We start from the raw sequence: 14273 nt of genomic DNA on the forward strand, positions 1-14273 counted from the left end.
CTATGCTATGGGCTGTGCCTCCTGCATCACTTCTGTCTCCTAGATTCTCTGGAATCTAAGGCTCTCAAAATTATTGGAATGTCCCATGATGAGGTTGTAGCACAAGGTCTGTTGCTTTCACATCCCAGGCAGGTCAGTGGTCTCTATCTTATACCGCCTCTTCTCCAGCTTCACTCCCTCTGGTGTCTCAGTCCACTGATCATCCCTGTATACTCCAGGATGCACACGTTCTTCCAGTAACCCCTCCTGGTTAAGCTTCCAAAATCCAGGCTGACTTCACACTTCAACTATTGAATTCCTTGCTTCTCCCATCTATGTAGCCACCTTCCAGAGGCTGTTCTATCTCAATCTTCCCTCCAGGGCTTCAAGCAATCAGTGCACCACCATATCATGTCAACCCCAATTCTGTCCACTGATCTTTACTAACCGATTAACCTTTCCTAACCCAACCATCTTACTTGCTAGTTTCATTCTTTCCTCCCCACATTCCTTTCCTCTTATCTTATTCGTTCAATCCCTCAATGTTTGTCCCACCGTCCGATCCATCTTGATCTTACATGAGCCTCGCTCTTGTGAAGAAAATTTGGTAGATAAGATAGGTTATCTTTATGTCCATTTGCATAAAGTTGTAGGAAGGATAGTTGGATTAATCCCTACATGTTCAGCAATACAGCACACCCTGTGGTAATACGTATTATAATAATAATAACAATAATAATACCGTTCCTTTCATGCCGTAAAGTCGCATCGGGCTGCCGGTGCTGTTTCATTGGCAAGGAGTGTAGTCCTTGACAGGTCGCCACTCCAACACAGGTTACCCCGAATGGTTATTACCCCAGTACACCGGTACTCATTTTGCTGACCTCAGAAGGATGACAGACTGAGTCAACCCTATCTGGTGTTAATTCAATGGCAGGACAGGGGCTTGAACTCAAGACCCTAGCAACTTAAGCTCGCCACCTTAACTGTTAAACCAACACCAGGCCTGCCTCCTGTGCAATGCAAGACTAATTATAGAAACCATTAATACAAAAAAAATCCTCCACACCAAAATAACTATTTCACTTGGAATCATTTCTGTTGGAAAATACATCCCAGAACAGACATTTTCGAAGTGACGCGACAACCAAATGAGATGTCCATTCCTTTCCGTTCATGGATTTAGAGAACATCTTCAGCCCTGCCAGAGCAGAAACAAGGCAGACAATGTATTGATTGGTTTGTCATTACTCTTTTTATTGAGGAGCAGGAATTTGACATTTTACAAGGGTACCCACACACAATTGCCTCCTCATTTGAGACACTCCGTGGGATATTTAACATCCACCGGCGAATGCTTGCTCGTGGGACACCCGACTTAACATGCTCTCTGGGGGACAGCATAGGCCTACTCGATGATGCAACGTCCTGACTGCGAAGCACCAAGGTGACAGTTTATAATTGGATCAGGCATCAAGCTGAGAATAGATACCTCAACTGTAAGTATGGTACATCAGAGCTGTCCTGCCAGACCTAAATGAGCTACAAGTTACAATATGACCTTAAACTTCACTGAATATCTTTTTTTATTGAATACAAGTGTCTTTTGAGGGGTTTTTTTATTTTACTTTACTTTATTTCATCACGATCGATCATGATCAATGCTGCTAGATACAGAGTTTCTGTACTGCCGAAGTGGTTTATATAGATCGGGTTACAATCCTGCATGGGTCTCCACTCTGACACAGGTCAGGGCAGGAATTGAGAATTTATCCAGGGAGTGATCTTTAACATCCACCAAGTAATGCTGGCAGATGGGACGCCCAGTTTAATGTCCATCCGAGGGACAGCGCCTGCCTGTGAAACACCGGGATGAGAGTTTATAGCTGGGTCGGGATTCAAGCTGATTATTCAAATTGATTATGGTCGTGATTATCATCACCAATAATCTAAAAGTAACAGATGTTGTTGTCACTAATCCTTTCCATGCTTCAGTCTCTTTCATGTCCAATTGGTGTGTAGTTGGTGAAGGGGTGCCGGAAACCCAAAAGTGCTTGGATTTTGTTGAGATAGTTCAGGCAGACATTTGGGATTTATCCACGGTGCTGGCAACAATTGATTAATTCTTTGCAAAAGGCACCATTGGATCTTTAACATCCACCAGCATTCAATGCCGGAAGATGGGTCCCCAGCTTAAAGTCCATTAGAGGATGCAACACCTTATTGCCAGCAAAGCACCAATCCAACCGTCTAAGGTCGACCAAGAATGGAACCCAGACTAAACATCTCAATGTCAAGTATGCGAATTCTGCACCATCTTGTCGGATCAAAAGTAGAAAACGTCATTTCAGTAAAATTGGTTTTAAGTCGAACAAACTGCCTAACAAACAGAGTAACTTTGAGTGGACACATGTTGTTTTTGTAATATGATAAATAGAAAAAGTATTACACAGCACAGGGAGCCAACTGTGCAGGGCTTGCACGTTAGTACAGTACGTTCAGTTGTGCCGGTGACGTCACTTAAAAATGATCTCATACAATTTCTCATGGAATCTGATTATTCTCATCATTCTCATATCTCATGCGGAAATTCTTCTCATATCTCATGGGAAATGCATGGGAGATGCTTGTAAGGAGTAAGGTAGACATTGCCGACATGATAAAATAATGAAAGCACACACTTTCCTTATTCTTTTCTGTCACCTGGCCACAGGCAAACTTTCCATCCCCTGTGGAGGCCTGGTATGTTGTGGTGCACCTGGCAAGTGACGGAGCCAGCATCTCTGAAGGGGTGTGGCGGTCCATTCAGGTGTTTGTCATTGATACCCATGACAAAGCCCACTTGCTCGGTATGGCAGCATTATGCTAAACTCACAAGGGCTTGTTGAAATATTTTGTTTTTCTTCAGTCAAGTTGCATTGAAATGTCCCGCTGGTACCACGGAGGTATGGAAGGAACTCTATAAGTCAATGCAGAATGCATTTCACATGGAAATGGTACTGCGATAGAGTTGAAGGTCCGAGACTGGCTTTCTCAAGGGTGTGGGTTCAAATGCCGATAAAGATGGCAGTATTAAAGATTTTGATTGGAATATTCCAGACACTGAACCTGGCTCAGGAGAATTACCATGGTCCAGTCAAATTTTCAGTTTTAAAAAAAACTCAGCCATCTCATTAATGACATTCAGGAAGTGTGTAATCCACCTGATCTGGTATACCTGTGATTTAAGTGTGCAGATTCATGGTAAATACCGAACATGCCTTTCGGAAACTTGGTGTTGACAGAAAACATAAAACAAGGCAGTGCCTCCTAAAAATCCCACTTGCTGAATTGGTAAAAAAAAAAAAAATACTTGCCTCAATTTGTCATCGACCTTTATGTATCATACGTACAACCTCCTCCAACTGAGCCTTAGTTGATATAGAAATAAAATACCGGCATCATGATGGATGATTTTTGTATTCCTCTATTATTTAAGCCACTGCAGATGGAGTCATGTTTTGCATCTTTTCAGTGGCCGAGAGTAATAAGCGAGATTTACAACACATCATCCAGCAACTTGTGTAACAATCTATTCCACTCTCATCAATTCTTATTGCAGCCCAAATGCGATACTATCTTGGTCAAGCAGTGTTTGATGAAACCAACTGATTTGTTTTCTTCCTCTGGTCAAAACTTTGCAATCATGGCTGTCGCTGCATTTTATCAACTCGTGTTTGTAAATATCACTTTGTGACCATGAAAGAACGAAATGTTTTATATCAATAACTGTTATCAGACTATAGAGCTGGCAGGATGGCCAAGAGGTAGCACACTCACCTCTAAGCTATCCAGCCTGGGTTTGAATCCTTACCCAGCTATAAACTTCCATCCTCGTGTTTCACAGGCAGTTTGGTTCATCAATATCTGTGCCGTCCCTCGGATGGACGTTAAACTGTGCATCCCATCTGCTGGCGTTAGTTGGTGGAAGTTAAAGATCTCACTGTGTCCTTAGCGAAGAGTAGGTGAGCTATTACACTCAGACCAGCAGACTCTGTTAAAACAGCACCATTAACAAATTCAAAAAATCTTTCCTTAAACTGAGAGGTGGTGGCATTGCATCAGTGGCACAGCTGTACCCTCAGCTAATGATGCTACCCTGCAGTTTTTCATTGCTAACTTAAGAAAAGAAGAAGAAGAAGAAGAAGAAGAAGAAGAAGAAGAAGAAGGATCAGACTTTGAGGTATGCTGGTGGTAAAAGATATCACATCCACTAAGTAAGACATTAGAAATATGTTCTGTTCTATGAGTGATGGTACAATGGACCGTAATAATTTACAGCAGGATTGATCTTTATTTTTAAAAGCTCCTTCTGCCGTGAAAAAAAATGTCACAGATAATCCCACGTATACAATGCACTGATAGGCAAACAACCGATATAGGTTGATGAATACAACCAACGATGTGACGTAAAACTTGAATTGGAAAATATGGCAAAATACATATAATTGGTAGGTACCCCAAATCCAACTGTGAACTTTCAGGCATCCTGACAATGTTGCTGTGAGCGCTCACAGATACCTCAAATATGAGTGTGAGCTCTTAGAGGTACCTCAAACCCCAAACCCCAAAGGTACCTCAAACTCCAAGTCACCCCAAACCTTAGTGACACCCCAAAATCTCGCCATGGCCTCTCAGAAGTACCTCAACCTGACTGTTGAACTCTCAGAATACCTCAAAACTGACTATGAGCTCTTATAGTTAAACTCAAAATGTATCTGTTAGCACAAAGAAACACTCCATTGATAACAGTGAGCTCTTAAAGATACCTCAAACCTAATTGTTACCAATCAGATATCCCCAAAATATATCTGTGAGCTCTTGAAGATATACCTCGAACCGAATTGTTTTTTGAACTATCAGAAATCCCCAAAATTTATCCATAATCTTTTGAAGATACCTCAAACCTAATTGTTACCTATCTGACATTCCCAAAATCCATCTATAAGCTCTTCAAGGTCCCTCAAACCGAATGCTTACTATCAGAAAACCCCAAAAATCGAACTATGAGCTCTTAAAGGTACCTCAAACCGAATTGTTACCTATCAGAAATCCCCCAAATCTATCTATAAACTCTTGAAGATACCTCAAACCTAGCATTACTTGGTACTAACATTAAATCCTTCCTCTTCTCCAATGGTTTGATATCTGATCATCAATTTGGATTCAGACCAGGTCACTCTACCCTGGATATGCTGCTTCTGCTTTCCCAACAATGGATGGAGATCCTCAATGCCAGATGTGAGTTCAGAACCATCTCCCTCGACCTATCATGTGCTTTCGATATGGTCTGGCACCCTGCCCTGCCCACCAAACTCTCTTCCTGTGGTATACACGGCAATCTCCACTCATGGCTCGCACACTTCCTCTCCTGTCACAGCCAACGTGTGGTCCAAAAAGAAGTTCTCTCACCCCCTCTTCCTGTCCAGGCTGGAGTTCCTCAAGGTAGCGTTCTGGGCCCTGTTCTTTTTCTTGTTTTCATGAATGATCTCTCCAACTCTCTGGAAAATCCTCTTTATCTCTTCTGATGACTCCACCCTCTGCCTCAGACCAGCAAGCAGCAGCCTCTTCACTCTCTGCAGATCTGGATAAAATCACAAACTGGTCCAACACGTGGAACATGTCTTTCAATCCGGACAAATCTCACGCTCTCACTATATCTCTCCGAAAGGATCATCTGCAACCACCCCCCCCCCTTCATATACTTTCTCAACAATCTTCTTGAAGAAGTCCTTTAAGTCAAACTTTGGGGCCTCACTATCTGCCATGATCTTTCCTGGGAAAGCCACATCTCCAAGCTGGCCTCCAAAACTGGCCTGTCCATCAACGCTTCCCACGCAACTTTACTGAGCCTGAACAGTTTTATGCAGAAGAATGGGCAAATATTGCCCAATCAAGGTGTGCAAAGTTGGTGGAGACCTATCCCATCAGACTCACAGCTGTAATTGCTGTCAAGCTGGCCTCCAAAGCCAGTTGCCGACTGGGCATCCTCCATCGTGCAAAGTCCTTCCTTGGCAGACCTGAGCTCCTGACCACATACAAAGCTTTCGTCCGCAGCCTGATAGAGTCCTGCTCTCCCTTCTGGGCTGGTGCTCCCGCCTCTCACCTTTATCAGCTTCACGTTGTGGAAACAAAAGCATTTACGATTATTGGTATCTCCTGTGATGAGGCTGAGTCTTTGGGTCTCTCACTCTCTCTCATTGCAGGCGAGTCTGTGGTCTTTCTGTCTTCTACCGTCTCCTCTCTGGCCTTTCCCCCCTCTACTCTGTCTGCAATTTGTCCCGCCCATATTTCCGCAGCGTGCGCACAGTCTGCCAACAACCCCCTTCTGATAAAACTACCAAAATCAAGAATCAATGCTCAACTTCACTCTTTCATTCTTCTGTTTTTCCTGCCTTTGCAACAAACTCCCACACTCTCTTCAATCCAACTCTTCCCTCCAGGTCTTCAAAACAGCTGTTCACCAACATCTCTTATCTTTCCCCATCCAAAACTACGATCTTTTCTACCCCATTTAATCCACCCCAAACCCACCTTCTTCAAATTCCCTGCTTTCCTTCTTGAAAGTCCCTGTAGTGTCCATCTTGTTTACCCGTGTTCCCTGCCCCATCCCACTCCCTTCGACAGATCTCCTCATGTGTCTATTCCCACACTTTTCTGTGCTTCCCTCTCCCCTCTATCCTGTCTCCTGCTCTCCTTGTTGTACATTCTGTGTGTTAGTTCTTGTACGAGCCTTGACGCTGTGTATAAAAAAACCTAATTGTTTACCTATCAGAACACCCCAAAATCTTTCTATAAACTCTTGAAAATACCTCAAACTTAATTCTTTTTTGAACAATCAGAAATCCCCAAAATCGGTGTGTGGTGTATTGCTGTGCTGCATCTGCGTGTGCATGGATGGGGACTCCTTGTGCAGTGGTATGGATGAAAAGCCTGTTGGACAATGGCGACACTCTGGTAACTCGTGTTCTCTTTGCCTCTTGACGACACATGTTTTGGTTCTGGGAGAACTGAACATCTGGCTACGAGGATAAATTATTTTGCTTTGGAGACTGACTTGTTCTCCCTTCCTGAAGTCATGGCCACATTTGGCATGATTGGAGAGTTTAAAGCCAAAGAAGAAGAGTGCTTGCTGTATGTGGACTGTATGTGGACTGAAGTTGGACTATTTCACAGCTAACGACATTACAAGTGTGGAGAAACAATGGTATACGGCCAACTTGAGATGGTTGACATGTTGTACGAGGGTCACCCAGGTATTTTAATGATGAAGGCTTTGGCATGAAGCTACATGTGGTGGTCTCATGGATATTGACCTGGAGCAAAGAGTCAAAGGATGTCATGAATGTCAGGCATACCAGAAAACTACTTCCAAAGCACAACTGCATCCTGGGGAGTACCCGAGTCAACCATGATTGTGCACACGTCGACTACACTGATCCAGTCGAAGGAAAGATGCTATTTGTTCTGGTCGATGCATACTCAAAGTGGATTGAAGTATATGTCACTTCAAAAATGACGAGTGAAGTCATGATTGACAAATTGCGAGAAGCTTTTGCTGCGCACGGCATCCCTCAAACTCTTGTGTCATACAATGGGCTATGTTTCACGAGCGAAGAATTTGCAAAGTTTGTGAACATGAACGGAGTTCGACATGTCAGGAGTGCTCCATACCTTCCAGCGACAAACGGGTTAGCGTAACGTGCGGTGCAAACTGTGAAATCGGCACTGCGTAAAATGAGTGGTCCCTTGCATACTCGCTTGTCATGATATCTCTTGAGTTATCGCACAACACCGCAGTCCACCACGACACAAACACCGGCAGAAATGCTCATGAACATGAAGCTCCGTACACATGTAAACACCGTCGTAACAAACATCAATGCCACAGTTAAGCAGAAATAGCTCTCACAAAAATTAGCTCATGATTCGCGGGCAATTCAGGAGTTTGAAATTGAACAATACGTTTCAGCTCAAAATTACAGCTCGGGTGACAAGTGGGTACCCGGTCACATTGCCAAGCGAACGCGTCCTGTTTCATCTACTGTGGAAGTGTCAACTGGAGGCATTCAGCAGATGTGGAAGTGACATGCTGACCATATCGGACACCAAGCTTCGACATTGTCATCATAAGTTGTCAGTGATGTTAATTTTTCAGTAGAAGTGGAGAAAGCTCCTGAACATCAGGGGAGTGACATATTAGTACCTGAGGAGAGCAGCATTGCAGTGGATGACATTGATGGCCCCAAGGTCGACATTGTTCCTGAGCCCGTCAGGAGGCGGTACCCGCAAAGGTATTGAAAACCAAAACGATCAGATTGCTGTGGCTGTAAAAATTACTGGCCGAGCAGGAAATGTACAAAGACTGAAGTATTCATTGCTCTCGTTGACATCTTGTACACGACATGAGTAAACCATGAGAATTTCTGGAGAATTTAAATTAAAGATTACAATTGTTCGGTGGGGTGGGGGGGATGAGTTCGTTCATTGTCTGAGGAGGAGGATGTGCTATGCATTGCTATGTTGCATCTGCGCATGCGTGGATGGGGACTGCGGTTGCAATGGTGTGGATCAAAAGCCTGTTGGACAATGGCAGTGTTCTGGTTACTCATGCTATATTTGCCTCTTGACGACACGCATTCTGGTTCTGTGAGAACTGAACAATTACCTATCAGAAGCCCCAAAATCTATAGAAAGCTCTTGAAAATTCCTCAAACTTAATTGTTTTTTTTAACCATCAGAAGTCCTGAAGATTTAGCGATAAGCTCTCAGAAGTACCTGAAACATAGTTGCGCATTCTCAAACACACCCCAAATATATTTGAGAGTTCTGAGAGATGCTCCAAATCAAATTTTGAACTCCCAAAGAGGGATTAGTATGTCGAGAGAACCACCCCATTAGATTTGTTACAAACAAAGGAGTTTGTAGTGTGGATCACAACTGGAGATCTGAGTGTTACATTGTGGGGAGTAACCTTTGCAAATATCAAACTAATCTTGCCATGCAGGCTGGAAAGTGCCATGAGCAAAAAAAAAATTCTCATGAGATCCACAAAATTAACCATTAAAAGCCATGGCTCACAAGGGTGAAAGACGTGTGCTGGCAGAATACATGTATATACATGAGCAGGATGTTTATATATACATATATACAGTAGACTAGGTGTAAGTCAGCAGCGTGTAACTCGTCACTTCGCCTAAGTCGACAGCGTCAAAAAGTCCCGAATTTATCTCATGTTAAATCCCTTTGAATAAAGGGTCATCCCTCTGTAAGTCGTCATCTCTAAGTCGTCACTTCGTCTAAGTCGTCAGATGTTGTCCGTTCCCACGTAATGGAAACTCAAGGAAATTACCACTCCAAGCTCGTCACACGGATCTGCTGCCTCATGAGAAGCCCAATTTCATGGAATTGTGATGCTCGCTCATTGGTGTACACCGCCAGTGATATGCTATTTATAACTACGTACACACGTTGATCGCACTGCAGGCAGGACAATGGCGACTAAGCGTAAGCTTACAACTAAAACCTACCAAGAAAAATATGACATTATCCAGTTTTGCGAGGAAAATCCATTGATGAAGAAAACAGACATAGCTGAGAAGTTGGACATCAAACGGCAGACATTGAACGATATCTTGAAGAATAAGGGCAAGATATTTGGACAAGTGGAGAAGATCGCGAGGCCGGTGGTAAGTGTGAAACGCGTGAAATGTGTGTCCGATGAAGATGTCGATGACGCGCTCATCATCTGGTTTCGGCAAATGTCGGCTCAGCCAAATATTCGGTTTCGGCCGATTCGGCCAAATATTCGGCCGATACTGTCTTTCGGTGGAGGATTGCCCAGCCAACATCATGGAATACAATGAGCGGTTTGAATCTTTTCTCATGTACCAGATGCCCAAGAGTTTGAGGCAGTCAAACATAACGGATTACTTCGCGAAGAAGTAAAGGATCGATCGAGCTTAGTGTTGAAGTCCGATCATGGTTTTATATTGGCTTGTTTTGTACATTACCGCACTCACTTACACATAAGCATTGAGTGGTAATCATCACCACGATGACTGTGTGTCATGTAATTTGTCACCAGACCATCACCGATAGTATACGAGTTGTATTAGAGTTGTTCATTATCTTTATTTTTGATAAACTGATTAATGAATTCCATCTTTGCTTGATCACTTTCCAACTCACCAACTCACCCCCACCTATGCCCCGAGGATTGTGTTTTCCTTTTGGTACAATAGCCGGCTCTCACACATATGTGTCCAGGCCACACGCAACTTCATCCTTCACCCCACAGTCATCATGAATGTTCGCATATGCGTAAGTTGTCACATTTCTAAGTCGTCACTTTTTTCTCGGTCCCGATGGTGACGACATACGCCTAGTCTACTGTATATTTTATATATATATATATATATATATATATATATATATATATATATATGCAGTATGTATATATATATATATATATATATATATATATATATATATATATATATATATATATATATATATATATATATATATATATATATATATATATATGCATGTATATATATATATATATGTATGTATATATATATATGTATGTATATATATGTATGTATATATATATATATGTATATATATATATATATATATATATATATATATATATATATATATATATATATATATATATATATATATATATATATATATATGCATGTATATATATATATATGTATGTATATATATATATATATATATATATATATATATGCAGTATGTATGTATATATGTATGTATATATATATATATGTATATATATATATATATGTATATATATATATATATGTATATATATATATATATATATATATATATATATATATATAAATATATATATATATATATAAATATATATATATATATATATATATATATATATATATATATATATATATATATATATATATATATATATATATATATATATATATATATATATATATATATATATATATATGGTGTCCCAAGAAAATATAAAACTTTTAAAATGCTTTGATCCTAAAAAAAAAAGCAGTAATTTTGTCACTAATGTTTCATATCTTGTTGGAGAGACCCTGAAGTTTATTTTGATACCAAGCAAGCGCCACAAAAATGCCAAGACTGACCGTACAACAATGGACGAAAATTGTTGAACTTTGGAACCAGATGAAAAGTGTCAAACAGGTGCAACGTCTTTACTCGAGACATTTCGGTATCCACTTGCACCATGCACCAAACTTTCCGACAATAAAGTGCACCATCGCAAAGTATACCAATGTGGGAACCATATCTGACCTTCACAAGGGTCACAGTGGTCAGAAAAGGACAGGTCGTTGTGAAGAATATGTGGAAATGGTGAGACAGGCGGTCGTTCAGAGTCCAAAAATATTGATTCGATGACTTCTGCCGAGACAAACATTCATAAGAGCACCGTTCAGAGGATCCTTCGCCAAGACATTCATGCCTTTCCATACAAAATTCAAACGGAAACGGTACTTACTGATCAACAGAAACGCAAACGACTAGACTTTGCAAATTGGTTCTCAGGAAAGTTGGAGGAAGATGCAGACTTCCTCACAAAACTTCACATGACGGACGAATGCCATGCTCACTTGTCCTGGGAGGTAAACAAGCAAAACTTTCGGTACTGCGGAACTGAAAATCCTGGTAATGCATCAACGGAACTGGTGCCTCGATCTGTTCTCAAAGTCACCATGTGGGTGGCGGTTGGTTGGTATGGGATAATTGGTCCATACTTCTTTGAAGATGACCAGGGACGCACTTGCACGGTAAACCAGAGGAACTATCGCGAAATGATTCAGGAATTCTATCTGCCTGAGCTACGTACTCAGGCCCGTAGGAGAAACAACCTGATCCAGATGAGAACCCAGTGGTTCCAGGAGGATGGGGCACCACCCCATACAGCCAGGAAAACAGGGCGTTTTCTCAACCAACATTTTGAGGGCCGCTTTATCTCCCTCTACGAAGACGTTGAGTGGCCACCGTATTCCCCTGACCTTACTCCTCCAGACTTCTTCTTGTGGGGGTATCTCAAGGACAGGATCTATGGAAACCCTAGGTCTCAAACTCTTGATCAGCTGAAGGAAAACATCCACCGAGAAATCCAGAACATTCCTCAGGAAGCGTTTCCTAAAGTGATGGAGAACATGACAACGCGTTTGCAGGCAGTAATCGGACAACGTGGAGCCTACGTCGAACATGTGGTCGAAATGAAAACGACGATTCTATTCCAAAATTTAAATTTTGGTGGCAATTTTGACATTGGTACAATAAACTTCAACCTTTCAGCTTTCTATCCAGCCATATATCTTTTTTAAAAGTATATGTTATGACCATCCTCTTTGCAGATGAAAAGTTGTATATTGTCTTGGGACACCCTATGTCTATATATATAAAAGTTGTATATTGTTTTGGGACACCCTATGTCTATATATATATATATATATATATATATATATATATATATATATATATATATATATATATATATATATATCTTCTTCCTCTTTCGGCTTGCTCCCGCTAGGGGTCGCCACAGTGGACCAACTGTCTCCATTTTGCTCTATCCTCCACATCTTCCATTGACACTCCAACCACCCGCATGTCCGCCCTCACCGCATCCATGAACCTCTTCTTTGGCCTTCCTCTTCTCCTCCTGCCTGGCGGCTCCATCTTCAACATCCTTCTCCCGATATACTCCGTTTCCCTCCTGTGCACATGTCCAAACCATCGCAATCTCGCCTCTCTCACTTTGTCTCCAAACCGTCCTACCTGCGCTGTCCCTCTAATACACTCATTTCTTATCCTATCCATCCTCGTCACTCCCAACGAGAATCGCAGCATCTTTAACTCTGCCACCTCCAGCTCTGCTTCCTGTCTTTTGTTAGCGCCACCGCCTCCAAACCATACAACATAGCTGGTCTCACTACCGTCTTGTATACTTTCCCCTTCACTCTTGCAGCTACCCTTCTGTCACAAATCACTCCTGCAACTCTTCTCCACCCACTCCATCCTGCCTGCACTCTCTTTTTCACTTCTCTCCCACACTCTCCGTTACTTTGGACAGTTGATCCCAAGTATTTAAACCAATCCACCTTCCCCACCTCAACTCCTTGCAACCGCACCATACCACCACCCTCCCTCTCATTTACGCACATGTACTCCGTCTTTCTCCTACTGACTAACATTCCCCTTCTCTCCAGTGCGTACCTCCACCTCTCAAGGCTCGATTCAGCCTGCTCCCTACTCTCCCTACAGATCATGATGTCATCCGCGAACATCATGGTCCATGGAGACTCCAGTCTGATCTCGTCCGTCAACCTGTCCATCACCATTGCAAACAGGAAAGGGCTCAGAGTCGATCCTTGGTGCAATCCCACTTTAACCTTAAACCGGTCCGTCATTCCTACCGCACACCTCACCGCTGTCACACTGTCCTCATACATATCCTGCACGATCCTCACATACTTCTCCACCACTCCCGACTTCCTCATACAATGCCACAACTCCTCTCTTGGCACCCTATCATAAGCTTTCTCTAAATCCACAAACACACAATGTAACTCTTTCTGGCCTTCCCTATACTTCTCCATCAACATTCTCAAAGCAAACATCGCATCAGTGGTGCTCTTTCCTGGCATAAACCCATATTGCTGCTCACAGATCGTCACCTCTCCTCTCAACCGAGCTTCCACTACTCTTTCCCACAACTTCATGGTGTGGCTTAACAACTTTATCCCTCTGTAATTTCCACAGCTCTGCACATCACCCTTATTCTTGAAAATCGGAATCAGTACACTTAATCTCCACTCCTCCGGCATCCTCTCACTTTCCAAGACTTTATTAAACAATCTGGTTAACAACCCCACTGCCATCTCTCCTAAGCACTTCCATGCCTCCACTGGTATTCCATCTGGGCCAACCGCCTTTCCACTTTTCATCTTCTTCATAGCAGTCCTCACTTCATCCTTACTGATCCACCCCACTTCCAGATTCACTATCTCCACCTCTTCCAACCTTCTCTCTCTCTCATTTTCTTCATTCATCAGCTCCTCAAAGTACTCCATCCACCTTCTCAACACACTCTCCTCGCTCGTCAGCACATTCCCATTTGCGTCCTTTATCACCCGAACCTGCAGCACATCCTTCCCAGCTCGGTCCCTCTGTCTTGCCAATCGGTACAAATCCTTTTCCCCTTCTTT

The 14273-nt window shown here is 42.3% G+C and overlaps 1 protein-coding gene across 4 annotated transcripts in view; it reads left to right on the forward strand.

The window, feature by feature from the left end:
• Positions 1 to 14273, forward strand: part of LOC147027119 (pappalysin-2-like) — a 510774-nt gene that overhangs the window by 190340 nt on the left and 306161 nt on the right. For all 4 annotated transcript variants that reach the window (XM_085883283.1, XM_085883284.1, XM_085883285.1 and 1 more), the window contains exon 14: positions 2693 to 2828. In XM_085883283.1, the coding sequence (XP_085739409.1) occupies positions 2693 to 2828 (136 nt within the window). The remainder of the gene's footprint in view (positions 1 to 2692; positions 2829 to 14273) is intronic.

Source organism: Eptatretus burgeri, chromosome 5 (assembly GCF_056783735.1).
Source record: "Eptatretus burgeri isolate ZD-2024b chromosome 5, Ebu_testis_v1, whole genome shotgun sequence".
NCBI classification, from domain to species: Eukaryota; Metazoa; Chordata; class Myxini; order Myxiniformes; family Myxinidae; genus Eptatretus; species Eptatretus burgeri.